Source organism: Mytilus californianus, unplaced genomic scaffold, assembly GCF_021869535.1.
Source record: "Mytilus californianus isolate M0D057914Y unplaced genomic scaffold, xbMytCali1.0.p SCAF_5, whole genome shotgun sequence".
NCBI classification, from domain to species: Eukaryota; Metazoa; Mollusca; class Bivalvia; order Mytilida; family Mytilidae; genus Mytilus; species Mytilus californianus.
The window spans coordinates 85,324,056-85,339,079 of NW_026262701.1; the positions used below are offsets into that span (position 1 = coordinate 85,324,056).

General features: G+C 32.0%; 1 protein-coding gene across 1 annotated transcript; it reads right to left on the reverse strand.

The window, feature by feature from the left end:
* Nucleotides 1–638: 638 nt before the first annotated feature.
* Nucleotides 639–14,783, reverse strand: LOC127701690 (eukaryotic translation initiation factor 6). Its single transcript, XM_052205689.1, has 7 exons — nt 14,558–14,783; nt 9,839–9,924; nt 9,155–9,330; nt 8,049–8,159; nt 7,514–7,579; nt 3,639–3,820; nt 639–1,953 (listed from the first exon to the last, which is right to left on the reverse strand). Exons 1-7 carry the CDS (start codon nt 14,662–14,664, stop codon nt 1,944–1,946), a joined length of 738 nt encoding a protein of 245 aa, XP_052061649.1. The 5' UTR covers nt 14,665–14,783; the 3' UTR covers nt 639–1,943.
* Between the last annotated feature and the right edge of the window lie 241 nt (nt 14,784–15,024).

Consider the following 15,024-nt stretch of genomic DNA (forward strand, 5'->3'; position numbering starts at 1 on the left):
AGAGATTCATACACTTAAACTAAACTTATTTTTCTGTAAACTAATGTCTTCAGACGACGACGTTGTTGTGATAGCATTATACGAACGCAAATTTTTTGCGGTCGTATAAAAACGTAACATTGACCAATGAACCATGAAAATGTGGTCAAGGTAGGATAAAACCTGCCAGACGGACATGTACCCCTTACAATCATTCCATACACCACATATAGTTGACCTACTGCTTATAGTAACTGAGAAATGGACCTAATTTAGTAACTTTAACCTTGATCACGGATCCATTAAATCAGGTTGAGGACCGGTGAACCCTGTCTGATGGACATGTAGACGTTGCATGGAACCCATATACCAAATACAGTTATCCTATAACTCATAATAAGTGAGAAATTCACATGACAAAAAAAAAAAACTTTTTCAAGCAGTCGCTGAACCATGAAAATGAGGTCAAGGACAATGGACATATGACAGACAGAAACTTTGTAAGGTATTTGCATACAAAGTATGAAGCATCCAGGTCTTCTAGCTTCTGAAATATAAAGCTTTATACAAAAAGTTTACATTGAGCCACCGCTGGATAGTACTACCTATGTCTTCCTTACTGTGACTTTAATCACAGGCGAAACAAAAACAGACAAAAGTTTACAGATCTTGATATTTATTTACTTACAGTATTTAGAAAATAAATTCTAGATGACAATTTATAATAAATGTAATTGGCACTTTCACATATTTGTTAACATGATAAAATTATTAACCTTGTAACTATTTCATTCTGCATTGACAATTTGACATATACATTTGTATGTTTAATCAATAATCACTTCAATTTTACATTATTCTTTTATCTGTTCCTAGATTCTTCTTTCCTACTTGTTAACATGAGAATGTTTAATTTTTTTTTTGCAACATGCTGATATCATTTCTCAAGATAACTGTTTTAGGGATATATATAAACATAAATTCTAGATGTTCAACAAACTTTTCACATGTACAATGAAGAATTAAAAGCTCCCAATTTTCTTTGTGTTTAGAGTATTCAAAATGCAAATATCTCTTAACAAAACAAAACTTAATATCAGTGATGGAGTTACTTTAATATCTATAGCACTCTTGATTTATTATAATGGATCCCAATCCTTCCTGTACTTCAAAATTTCAATGGTTAGCTCTTTTCTTTTATATATACCAAAAAAATTAATCAACTTTCTATTTTATTTAAATATAGAATATATGTTTTGTTTTTCCAATGACTTCCTCTGAAATAATGTTCAATGCACAAAACCCGTTTTGTGTACTACGTTTCATGTTGATGTGTTCACAATTTTCATTAACCAAAACTTTAATCTGATACAAGACAGACAGACAGACTGCCAGACCCACAGACTTAATAAACAGCTGCGCCATGAGCGCATGATATGCCCATCGCTTTTCCAAAGAATAAAGTTCAATAACTTCTCAATGTCATATTAAAAATTTATAAAATTTATAAAAATCGAAAGGAAGCTCATGTAAATAGATATAAATAATTTACCAAAGTTTCATGCAAATTGGTTTTAAGGGTTTTTGAGTTATTGTTCGACATGTTGACGACAGACGGACGTACAACGGTATATCATAATATGTCCCGTAAACGGGCGTATAAAACCTAATGGCCCTTTATTAATGTAGGCAGGGCATAAGTATTCTAAACAGTTTATCAGAAAAATACTATACACATATGTATTAATTTTTACCAATAAGTTTATAAATGCTGAAGCTTTCCATGTTTTTTTTCAACTTAGTATATGAGACTAAAAGGATTCTCCAGATAGTACTTTACTCTGCAACATCACCAATTAGTCCTGTTGTATATATGGGTTCTCAGTTTGTGATCTGGTTAAACATTCACATCTCCTTGCACACAAGCATTCTTCATTCATCCATTTGTAATTGCTTTGCTGTCTTTATGTCATACTGAAATAAACAAAATCATGTTGCATTACTGTATGCAGAAAAAGGTTTCATTTTACAGATTAGGAAATTCTTTTATATTTTAATCGATTTTGTAAATTATCAAAACCACAAATATAAATATAGCAATTTCACATTTGAGAACTTTACTATGACTGATATTTTTTTAGTGCTATTGAACCTAATGACATTTGAAAAATCCCTTATGGTACTCAAGTGTCAAAGGTTTCCTCTTGTGACAACAAATTTTATATTCGTAAAATTTTACCTCATGCAATGGGTGACAAACGCAAGATTTGTGTATGCACAACAAAATGCATATTTGCAATTGATTTATTTATTTTTTCGTGTCTGTTATGCATAAACTTAAAGCTTAAAAGCCATAAATTTTATTATCACTGAACCAATGATTTATCCACAGATATTGAAAATACACGAGAAATGTTTAAACATGTATAACATTTTTGTTTTAAATGGTAAAATTCATGCTCCTGATGTTAAGAGTGTCAATTTGGTCGTATAAAAGTCAAAGGTCAGGCCTCTACATTATCATTTTTTCTAACGTGTCCCTTCGGACAAGTTGCAAGAAAATCAACTTGTCCGAACTCTTAACTCACTTGTCCGAATTCATAATTGAAAATCTTACATATTGATGATATGCACTAATAACACTTGAGCTTTGATTGTATTTAATAAAGGGAGCATTTTGTTATGTTATATGAATTTGTTTGTAAGTACAATTAAAGAATACCACATCAAAATTCATTTATATATTTCAGACTGAAAGATTATTTGCAAGATTTACTCAATGTCACTATGATGTGTTGATCATTAAACCATTATCACTTCCCAAATCACTAGGTTCTCCTCTGGACCTATTCATTCTGTAGTAGTGGTATGGGTTAAACCAAGGATGTAAATACACCTGGCCACCTTGTATATAATTAAACCTTTTTAATTTATTGATGATGGCAAAACAAGATTTTATAATTTTATTTTGATTTTTATATACATTGATAAATGATAATGAAGTACATTTCACTAAGAAAATATGTCTTTTCAGATTTTAGATAATTTTTACATCTTTTTAAACTTATTATTTTTATACATAGATCTTTTCAAATAAAACCTTTTTTTTAATGTATTGTTTTGCATAAACAGTGATAAAAGCAAAATCAAATGAAACATACTTTAATTTAAAAATTTTAAGTTAAGGTAAAACTCCATTTGGAGGTGCTCCTAATTCCAGGAGGCTTATACTAAGAAGAAGCATTACCATTGGTGTCTTTCCCCCTTACTTATATTCCCATGGTCATCCGCTGCCAGCATGTTCAAATACGTTCAATCAGAGACATATTATAGTTCTCTGGTTCAATCAAAGAATATTTCTTTCATGTTGAATAATCATTAAAACAATCATTCAATTTTTTGGGAATGTATAAGTCTTGAATTTGATCTTTTTAACATCTGACATCGATTTTTCACTTGTCCCATCGGACAAGTAGTATGATGAATCTACTTGCTCGACGCCTGTGTCCACTTGTCCCGGACAATCGGACAAACGGTAATGTTGAGCCCTGAAGGTAACAGAAAATTTAACAATTTGGTTAAAATGTGCATAGTTTTTGACAGAATTAGTCAACAGCACAATCTCTAACCCTTGCAAATTATTTTAGTAGGTTTTTTACCTATCAATTAAACTTTCTCTCATTTCTGTGGATATTGAGCTAGGTTGTCTATCGCCAAGTTTAAATACACTTTCTACTACTGATAATTCTGTACTGGTTGTATCAAGTCCACAAAATGCTATCCAATCATTGACTACCAGACCTGCTGCTATCACATCACTGCCTCTGTTCACTGTACCTGCCTAAAATAGGAAGAGAATTTGAACTTGGGGTGAATTACAGCTTGCCATGTTAGTTTTTTCCATCCATTAAAGACAATGTGCTTACTAGGGGTTCATTTTGCTGAGTCTTTAGTTTTCTATTTTGTGTTTTGTGTACTGTTGTTTGTGTTTTGGTTGTTTTTTGTTTTTGCCATAGCAATGACAGTTGGTTTTCGACTTATGAGTTTGACTGTCTGTTTGGTATCTTTCGCCTTTCTTTTTCAGCCTATTTTTGGTGATCTAGTGTTGTTGTGTGCTTTTTAATTGGCATATATCCAAAGTCACCTTGTTCATATCAGCAATATACATAGTAAATCATTCCATCTGTTTAGTTAAGCTTTCATAAAATATAAATTATGATAACTTCATACTAGCCAGGAATATTATGAAACATACCTACATACATGTACATTCTCTGTTCACATTAGTGGATATCTTGTTGGTAGCTCAACTTGACAAGATTTTCATTGTACATTTTACTTAGAACATATACATAGATGGGTGAAGTGAGGTTTAGGTTTCCAAAGACTAGTTACACTTCATTAAATTGTGCACCAGAACTACACAAGCTATCTATATAACAAGAGGCTGTCAGAGTGACAGCAAACCGGATTTTCCTGCAGAGGTTGATCCCTGAACAGTTACGCAAGTATGGACACAACATTTAAGCTTAAAACAGCTCTGAATTTGGATTGTGATTGGAATATTTAAAATAGATTATTATCTAATTAATAATGAAAATGATATTTGCAAATCTGAACCCACAAACAGGATCAAGTAAAAATAAAATATACCATTTCTGTTCAAAAATAACTCAAAACTTATTTCCATGAACCAGTGATGTAATCAACAGAAATAGTTCTCTAAAATTAGATATGATTTAACCACTAAAACATTGTTAGAATCAGCATAGCAAAAAACCCCAAGAATTCAATTTTTGATGAAATTAAACAAAAGTTTAATTTAGGACCCTTTGGACCTCACTGTGGTATTATCTAATTAATAATGAAAATAAATACAGGTTTAGATTCCAGGTTTAGATTCAGCATTTCAAAGAACCCTATATATATTCAATTTATGTTGAAATCAAACACAGTTTAATTTTGGACCCCGATTTGGACCAACTTTAAAACTGGGCCCAAAATTAGAAATCTAAATATATGTTTATTAATAGACAATATAAGCTTAAGTTTTTAAAGGAGTTCACTTCATCAAAAAAAAAAAATATATATATATAGCATTCAGAAAATTAGTTTATACAGAATAACAAACAAACCTACCACAAAATTCTTCAAACAATTTACCAAGGAAAATAAAATAAATGGGGAATGTGTCCATGGGACACAGATGATGCCCATGCTTGCATATACAAATGTAATGTTATAAAGGGACATAACTGAAGAACTGTAAAAGTGATGCTACCCAATTTGTACTTGATCTGAGTTTTGTGGTAATAAGCATTGTGTATAAGTTTCATAACATTTAGTTGATGGAAACTTAAGATTGGTTGTTGGTTGCTTAACGTCCATGCAAACTTAAGAGAACGGAAACGAAAAATAAATTAAAGTTAGAGAACGGAAACAAAAAAGATAAATTTTTCAATTTGTAAAGGGGCATAACTCTAGAACGGTAAAAGTGACACAACCAAAATTCAAACTTGATCTGTGTTTTGTGGTTTTAAGCATTGTGTATAAGTTTCATAATATTTGGTTGAGGCAAACTTAAGTTAGAGAACGGAAACCAATTTTGGGATGTACGGACGGACGTACAGATGGACAAGGGTAAAACTTAATGCCCCCTCCGCTAGGGCGGGGGTATAAAAAAATCAGAAATGTCATTTATCATTAATACAAAAAAATTCACACACCTAATTAAATGGGCATTTAAATAGTCTGAATGCGAATACATATGTTCAAACTCTTTTAGGTCATTTTTTAGTAGAAACAAAAAAAGAACTATGTCAATTGGACATGCTTTGATACTATATCTGCCCTTGAATTTTTACTTGATAACATTTTTGTTCGCTTTGGAGATTCCGTATATCGTCAAGTTATCGGAATTCCAATGGGGACTAACTGTGCACCACCTATTGCGGACCTATTTTTGTATTGTTATGAGTTACAATTTATGACTAAAATCAGCAAAGACCCATCGAAACAACATCTTATACAAAAATTAAACAATACTTTTAGATATTTGGATGATATATTGGCTCTAAATAATGACGACTTCAGTATGTATACTAAAGAAATTTATCCTGTTGAACTTACTTTAAATAAAGCTAATACTAAAAATGACCACTGTCCTTTCCTGGATCTTGATATCTATATCATTAACGGGAAGCTTAATACAAAAATTTATGATAAAAGAGATGATTTTTCATTTCCTATCGTTAATTATCCATTTTTAGATGGTGACGTTCCCTTGTCACCATCTTATGGTGTTTATATATCTCAACTTGTACGATTCGCTCGTGTATGTAACAACGTATTAGATTTTAGCGAGAGAAATTTATGTATTACTGAAAAATAATTACACCAGGGTTTTCGATATCATAAACTAGTCAAAACATTTACTAAATTTTATCATCGGTATAAGGACATCATTCGTAAATATAACTCAACATGCAGACATCTTATACGTTCGGGTATTTCACATCCAATCTCTTATGGTAATATTCTTTACAAAGCACAAAAATGTCAGTATTCACCTCAAAAGCTAACAAAACCTTTAAACAGACTTATTAAGAAGGGATATAGTTACGATACTGTTGTCAGGTCATTAAAGATTGCATATTTTGGCTTTAATATTGATTCACTTATAGGGTCTTTGCATCGGAATTAACACATTTATTCTAAAACCAGTTGTTGGCATGACACGGGTTATGTTCTTCTCATATATTTTATGACAGTATAATACTAAACCCCTAACAGGAGGGATTGTGCCTGATATTCATATGATGAAGACATAATCTTTCAATCAGTTTAATTGAGGTCTGGAGCTGGCATGTCAGTAACTGCTAGTAGTCTGTTGTTATTTATGTATTATTGTCATTTTGTTTATTTTCTTTTGTTTCCTATTCTGACATCGAACTCGGACTACTCTTATACTGAGTTTTACTGTACGTACTGTTGTGCGTTTGTTTTTCTACATTGGCTAGAGGTATAGGGGGAGGGTTGAGATCTCATCAAACATGTTTAACCCCGCCGCATTTTTGCGCCTGTCCCAAGTCAGGAGCCTCTGGCCTTTGTTAGTCTTGTATCATTTTCAATTTTAGTTTCCTGTGTATAATTTGGAGTTAAGTATGACGTCCATTAACACTGAACTAGTATATTTATTTGTTTAGGGGCCAGCTGAAGGCGCCTCCGGGTGCGGGAGTTTCTCGCTGCATTGAAGACCCATTGGTGGCCTTCAGCTGTTGTCTGCTCTATGGTCGGGTTGTTGTCTTTTTGACACATTCCCCATTTCCATTCTCAATTTTAATGTCCTTTAAAAATCTATAAAACTTATCTGTAAGTGTAATCAAACTTTATATATATATAATTAACCATTTCTGTTCAAAGGGAATTAACTCAATCACATAATAAGTACCACTTTTGGCTAATGGAAAGGGCTATATCTCAGCTTTTTATAACTTTATTACCTATTATATTCTTCTAGGCTAAAGAAACTTACCACCAGTGGAACTTGTAATAATGATGATAATTCGTCTTGATCTTCTATGGTGGTTTTTGGATGTACCTACAATTCATTTCGACACAATAATTGATTGCAAAACATTCAAAGGCAGATTCCATGGCATATGTATTCAGATAGAATACCTACACACTTTTCAAGTATATTTGTACTTAATACAACGTGTATATTAATTTTGTCTGTTCTGTGGTGTACATGTGTTTATTACAGGTAATACTAGAAAAAATGTCAAAATGTCTGTATTTTAATGTTTAATGGTCAACTATACAGGACCAGTGTCAAATTTCATTGCAAATTAAAATTCACCAATTTAAACTCTATAATTCTAAAATTCCAAATTTAAATTTACTGGCAATAGTTTTGGCATATTCTAATTTCATTGGAAGCCTATAAGTTCTATTTTGAACTGACCTTTACATAGTTCAATAATACGGTAATTATATTTCATTCACCATGATTGCAGTCTGATTATATTATATTTATATTTGTTCAAAGTTGGTTAAAATCAAATTACCAGTCCTCCTTGATTACTGATTGCACAATAACTTCCCACTAAAACATTGTCTGCAACTGTTTGTCTGAATACTTCTACTTTCAACACATCAGAGATTATTTCTTCCGTTTCCTATAATAGTTATATATAATATTTTATATCTATATAGGTCTTATGTATTGACCAAATAGATAGGAATTTTCGCCCTTCAAATCATCTGTACACATAGACTTGATTTTTTAGTCATCTTGCAAGAGAGACGAACTAACAGACCATTTTTTACATCTTTTGGCAATTGTGTGCCTAGCATGTCAAGACAGAGGTGTTATGTATATGAAGAATTTCTACATTTCTATATAGTAAAATTTTTTTTGTGCAATGTGTTTGCTATATGGCTTTTATCATTGGTCAAGTTAAGGTTGAAATGAACTGTTCAAGCTTTTGGATTATTTTCTGTTCATCATGAAAACTCTCTGTTCATTCTTGTTTTTCCTCTCCATTATGACCTTGTGTGTAGTTCTGGAAAGTCATGAATTAACATGTCTAAATATTTCACTTTATATGCATTTAGTTTAAAATGAATTAAATACATATAGGCTGTAACTAAATGTAATTGACATCTAACGGAAACAAACCCCTTCAATTTATCTTTTCAATTCTAAATCATGTCTTGTTTCAGTCAACTGCAAAATTGACACATGGTTTATAAAATCAACTTGTAGGTGATAGAGCTATAGCTGGCAAGTTTTTTCAATATGTGTAGCATACTAGTTTCTTTTTTCATAAAACTGTTTGCCAGGAAACTGTATATGCATACATGTAAAAGCTTTGGTTTTCTTTGTTCATAAAACTCTTTGCCAGGAAACTGTAAATTCGTAAATGTGTAAAAGCTTAAAGTGGTGTTACTGTACATCAAACATACATTTAGGCTGTTTATGGCTGAGTCAAGCTGACTCTTGTTAATGAGCACTGAAAATATCTTTCCAACACTGATGACATACCCGTCATAGTTTTGAAAGACTTTTTAATAATTGTACTATTGTAGAACTTGTTGTTTTGAATTAAAACTTCGTGTCATCAAAAGTAATGTTCTATCCGAAAACAGTTAAAGAGTTTCATTTACTTACCCTGTCTAAATCTGGATGTACCAAGGCAACATAATCATTACATGTGATAACATTGCCAAGGGCAGATAACCGTTCCTCAACTCTCTGTATTTTTACAGTGTCAGGAAGGGAATTTCTTATATGCTGTAATTCTTGATCTGTTGTTGTGTTTGGAACAAGTAAACCATTTCTGTTTCCTGGTTAAAAAAAAAAACAGGACATAAATGTGCAAGTGCAAGTATACTAATTTTTAAATGCACTACAAAATTTTTACAATTTGAAACATTTATCAAGTCAATAATCTCTATAATTGCCTTACCTACAAGGGGAGATAATATTTATTAGTTCCCTTTGGATCTCCAGTATTATCAAAATCTCTCTTAAATATGTTGGTTACAGTATAAAATACCTGACATTGCAATTTTGTTAAAAAAAAAAATTTTTTCCATGCAACAAACTTTACAAAGTTGGCAAAAGCAATTAGAAAACTTTTTCAAAATGATTTTATTTACTTGTTAAAGAAAAGAAGCAACAATCTGCTGTACAAATACACATGCCATGCATTCATGTACATTGTACCTTTGATAATAGATATGGTATCAATTCAATTTTTTCATTTCTGGAAATTTTAAAATTGACCGTGAAACAATACATGTAGGTATATTTATGTTTAACTATTATCAATGACTAGAGTCCTGTACATACCTACACACATCCTCCCAATAATTCTGCATCCTGCAAGACTGACATGCACTACAGGTATAGTTTCTGATAATTCACCTTCAAACACACTGAAAAATACATTTTGAAATAAATGTTAAATTAACATATTTATAGTTATATTTTATTGTCAAACATCTCAAATCGGCAGACAAAGTATCATTTGGCTGTGGTGATTGCTTCTACCAAGTAAGTATGGATGAAAAATTGCATAAGACCAGCATTTTTCTCCATTTTCATGAAATATGCACAGATTATATATTTTGAATATATGATGTCATAACTTTATAAATCTAATGTTGTTTTATGATATAATGCACTCAGTCAGATTCATGTAAATGGAAACATTTTTATTTTGAGACCATAGTTCAAATGAGAACTAAATAAAAGTAAATGGCCTTCAAAAATATTTTTTGAAGGTCATTAAGTTTTATCCAGATGATATTTCAGTCATTTTGTCTTTGTTATGTTGCCTTTTACATGAATATTTGTGCCATTATAGCTTCATTAACTGCAATATGTTGCAAAATTCTAGAACACATTATAACAAGCAACATAAGGAAACATCTTACAATTAATAATATATTAAATGATAGTCAACATGGGTTTAGAAGTAAAAGGTCTTGTGAGTTTACAAGATCTTGCAAAATCATTGGGATATGGTAACCAAATAGATGTTATACTTTTAGATTTTTCCAAAGCTTTCGATAAAGTCCCCCATCAAAGATTAGCCCAGAAATTAAACTTTTATGGTATTAGGAATCAAAATTTAAATTGGATAAATGACTTTTTAGCTGACAGGCAACAGCAGGTACTATTAAATGGTGTTAAATCTTCAAAATTAGCTGTTGATTCTGGTATCCCTCAGGGAACAGTTTTAGGCCCAACATTATTTTTACTCTTTATTAATGACCTACCCGAACATGTAACTTGCAATGCAAGACTTTTTGCAGATGACTGTTTATTGTATAGAAATGTTAATAATAGTTCTGATGCCAAATTACTTCAAAAAGATTTATCTAGTTTAGTACAATGGGAAGAGGACTGGCAAATGAATTTTAATCCTGAGAAGTGTTATGTTATTCATATTTCTAAAAAAAGTAAACCTTCCACTTTTGATTATATATTGCACAATCATGTTTTAGAAGCAGTAAAAGACAGTAAATATTCAGGCGTAACTATAAGCCATGATCTTGATTGGGGAACACATATAAACAATATTACCTGTAAGGCAAATAAAACCTTAGGTTTTCTTCGTAGGAACTTAAAAAACTGCACACGTAAGATTAAAAACCTTACGTACACATCACTTGTCCGTCCAGTCGTCGAATACTCTTCCCCTGTATGGGATCCGTACAAAAAGCAACACATCACTCAGGTTGAGCAGGTACAGCGTAAGGCAGCCAGGTTTGTCTTCAATGATTATAAAGACAGATCACCTGGAGCAGTTTCAAATTTAATTAAATCATTGGAATGGGAAAATTTAGAAATAAGAAGGAAAAAAGCTAGATTAACTATGCTATATAAAATAAAGTGGGGGTTAGTGGAAGTTCCTAAGGACAATTTAACAATATCTGATAGACGTACTAGGGGGAAACATAAATTTAGGCAAATATCAACAAATAAAGATTTCTATAAATTTTCTTTTTATCCTCGCACTATTTCGGACTGGAACTCACTACCTGAAGCAATAGGTATGTCTGACACCCTGGAATCCTTCAAAAGTGGCATATCCACTCTAACATTTGAAGGATCCACAACAACTTATTAAACTACAAAACCACTGTACATAATGTATATACATTTGTATGTTATTGTTAATGATTTTTCTTTGTCATATTATTTTTAAATTAAGTCCATATGTACATAGCACACAAGTTCCGGGAAGTTTTACACTCCTAGCTAGGAGTCTATTCCCGTATATCGTCGAAGAAGAAGAAGAATATTATGAAATCCAAAGTTCAATTTTTTAACATTGTAAATTAACACCTGCTGTTTTGTGGTATATTACATAGTACAAATAATTATTATGGCATCAGTTAAGACTATTTTTTTTAATTATTTGCTGTGACTGTCACAGGATTCTTTTTTTTTTTAAATAGCCTGACAAGACCTTAGTATTTTTTGTCTAAGTATAATACCATTCTATTGCAATTCGTTTTTAACAACAGTTTTTAAAGGTTGTCATTGCATATATTTTCTGGAGGTAGATTCAATATTCTACCATTCTGTAACTACAACATATACAATTTACAGTCAGCTATCATTTTGAATTCCAGACTTTTTGGGTATGTAGTTTCTTCAAAAGTATACCAAAATGTGCAGTCTAAAATGTCTGGTGTTTACCTAAGACACCACGAATGTACCTATGACATCAAAATGTTTATATGGCATTGGCAACCATCAGGGGCGTAGCCAGGTTCTGCGTGCAGTGCACGCAGAATCTGTCGACAAGGGGTCTTGGGTAAAGCCTTGGTAGGGGGCATGGGGCGAAGCCCCCCGAAAGCTCAGAGAATTAAGTAAACACCAAGAAGAATTATGTGTAATGACAAGGTCTAGTTATACCTCGATAAACGGAGTGTTCAACTGATTCATTGACGACAATTTATTTATAAACCAGTATAATGCTGATCTACTAATTTGCCTATTGAATATGCAAGAGAACTCGACGGAGACAATCGACCTTCAAAGAGTGATGCAAACAATATTGTTATATGTAGGCTGTAACATAATAATATGAAATAGATAATATCATTGGCTTAGTCATAGGCCTGATACTGGTTTTGGCCGCTATGATGAGACCAAAGCAATCAGCTGCAGAGCTCCAGATAAGCTGCGTATTTGCGTGATCACGCAATACAAATAATTAAAAACCCAATGCAATTGCCCATTGCAGGGTTCAATAACCCAATTAATTCAACGGAAAACCCAATTATATGCCAAAACCATGAGTTCTTAACGCTTTTATTCGCTATCCTTTGCGTTATTTACCCTTATCTGATTACAGTCGTCGCGTAAATCTATTTTTATAATATTTATAATTGGAAATGTCCTTTCGTTCTTAAAATAGAGCCCTGCATCAAGTAGCTGTAATGGGTCCCTGTTGGAATTTTCCGTTGCTCAAAAGGTACACGTGTTTATGAAAACATTTCGATATTCTCGGCGTTTATCCAATTAGCGTGTGACATACTGTCATATTTTTTCGAAATGCTCGGGATTTATCATAACATACAATGAATTAAAACGAAAGTAAATGTCCGATAAAAATATTGAATAGAAGCATGTTTTCGGCTTCTTTTTGATAGCTGAGGGAAAGTTATGATGATAACAGGACTCAGCTAGTGATTTTAGGAAGCATCCATTGAACGCACGGGCGTGTTTGCGTACCTTAACGAGAACATTGCTATAGAACGATAAACACGGGGTTTCGTCAAAAACGAAATCAGTTGGAAAAAGTGAAAGGCCAAATCAATTATGACATGATATGTAGTTGGAAAGCATCGGAAACCAAAAGTTCTGATAAGGGACAACTTAACCCAGATTTATATAAATTGAATTAAACAAAAACAGTTTATATATTATTTTTTTCATTTTAGTTGATGAATACACATATCCGTTTTTTACGTCAAATTATGCAGCTTGACACTTTCTTTGTTTTGGTCTAATTGTTCTGGATGCTTAAGATAGTTGTCTTATTGGCAAGTGCAGTATAACATTGTCATTTATTTACTTGATGTTGCAGAATTATTTGTAAATTTAAGTTGAATGTGGTCTCCATCATTAAACCACCCTATAAATCTCAAGGTTTTGGGGTATATCTTAAATCTGGGAACTACTTTTTATTTTTATTAAAAAGTAGATCTGGCAAATAGGTGAAAGGACTGGCAAAACTTTCTTACAGCACCTAAATTTCACATATATTACATAAAAATCTAAACACTTAGCCACACCTACCCCAACTATAAACTGTAGGGTGATCATATGGGATCTAGAAAGGCAATTAGTTACTGTTCAACTAGTGACACCAGCTGCAGTTTACATAAGTTTTGAGAAAATACAAAACTGACAGAACGTTTAAAACGGGACACAAATTAAACGTACAACTGCTCGTCAGTGAATAAACCAAATAAAACAGCTAAGCACATGTACAAAGAAAGAAACACATTAAAGATGGAAACACATCTTGGGTTGATATAATGTGATTTTAACATGCCTAAATATTCAATATTGTGTTGATGAAAAAACCCAATACATTAAGGAGCTTGGTGGTGAAAAACCCAATTTGATATTTGTTTGAGGGGTGAATTGGAATCGATAATGCAATTAAAAAACTTTATCACCCAATTACATAAAAAAATTATGGGTAAAAACCCCAATTTGTGAATTCTTATCTGGAGCTCTGCAGCTGATCACGAACAAGTCAATACAAAAAAGGTGCACCAATAAAACCAATAGTTATGCATTTTTAAGATTGATTCGTATGCGGAAAAGGGAGTCTGAAGAACAAATTATACCGACTCAAAACAATCCAATTATTAAAGTTTGCTTGACATACCGATAAATGGGAATAAAAGGAAATGGTTACACGCAAGCCCGTTTTCCCTTAATTCATTACAAATTCATTTAGCTTCAGCAGATTGTTGAGTATTGTTCATGTTAAAAAAAAGGTTGATTTAGAATTTTCGATAGCCACAATTATCTCACCTGTAAAAGTTTTCAGAACCACCTATTGCAGTTAGGCAATATGAATTTGTCAGTTTACTGAACACACCAATTTCATTATTTCCCTCAAACTGAGCACGGACAGCCATAGCACTGATATCAGAAATTCAAATCTTCGGTTTAAAAACAAGATGATTGCGAAATCATAAGAAACTTTCTCGACAACGTGCAATATCCAATGTGTAGTGTGTAATACGTCATCAGAACTGGGAAGGTCTATTAACAGGACAGATAAAACCAGGACAGTTATTTTCGATACGTTTTCATCTGTAACTTTTGTTTTAACCAACATATTGTTAAAATTTAAATTGTAGAATAAAGAACAGGGTATATACTTACATTATTTGTAAAAATATTTAAAATAAAAAATTAATAAGTTAAAAAAAATCTGCCAGGACAGTTAAATTTTAAGAAAAAAATGGCTGAAATTGCCGAGAAAAATTTACTTA

Bases quoted from the DNA above. Each gene is read 5' to 3' on its own strand.
- LOC127701690 (XM_052205689.1), bottom strand. From the start codon at position 14,664: ATGGCTGTCCGTGCTCAGTTTGAGGGAAATAATGAAATTGGTGTGTTC. The intron at 9,331-9,838 runs GTATGTACAGGA...TTTTTTAACCAG, and splicing joins TATTGGGAGGATGTGTGTAG to GAAACAGAAATGGTTTACTT. The intron at 7,580-8,048 runs GTAATTTGATTT...AATGAATTGTAG, and splicing joins TCAGTAATCAAGGAGGACTG to GTACATCCAAAAACCACCAT.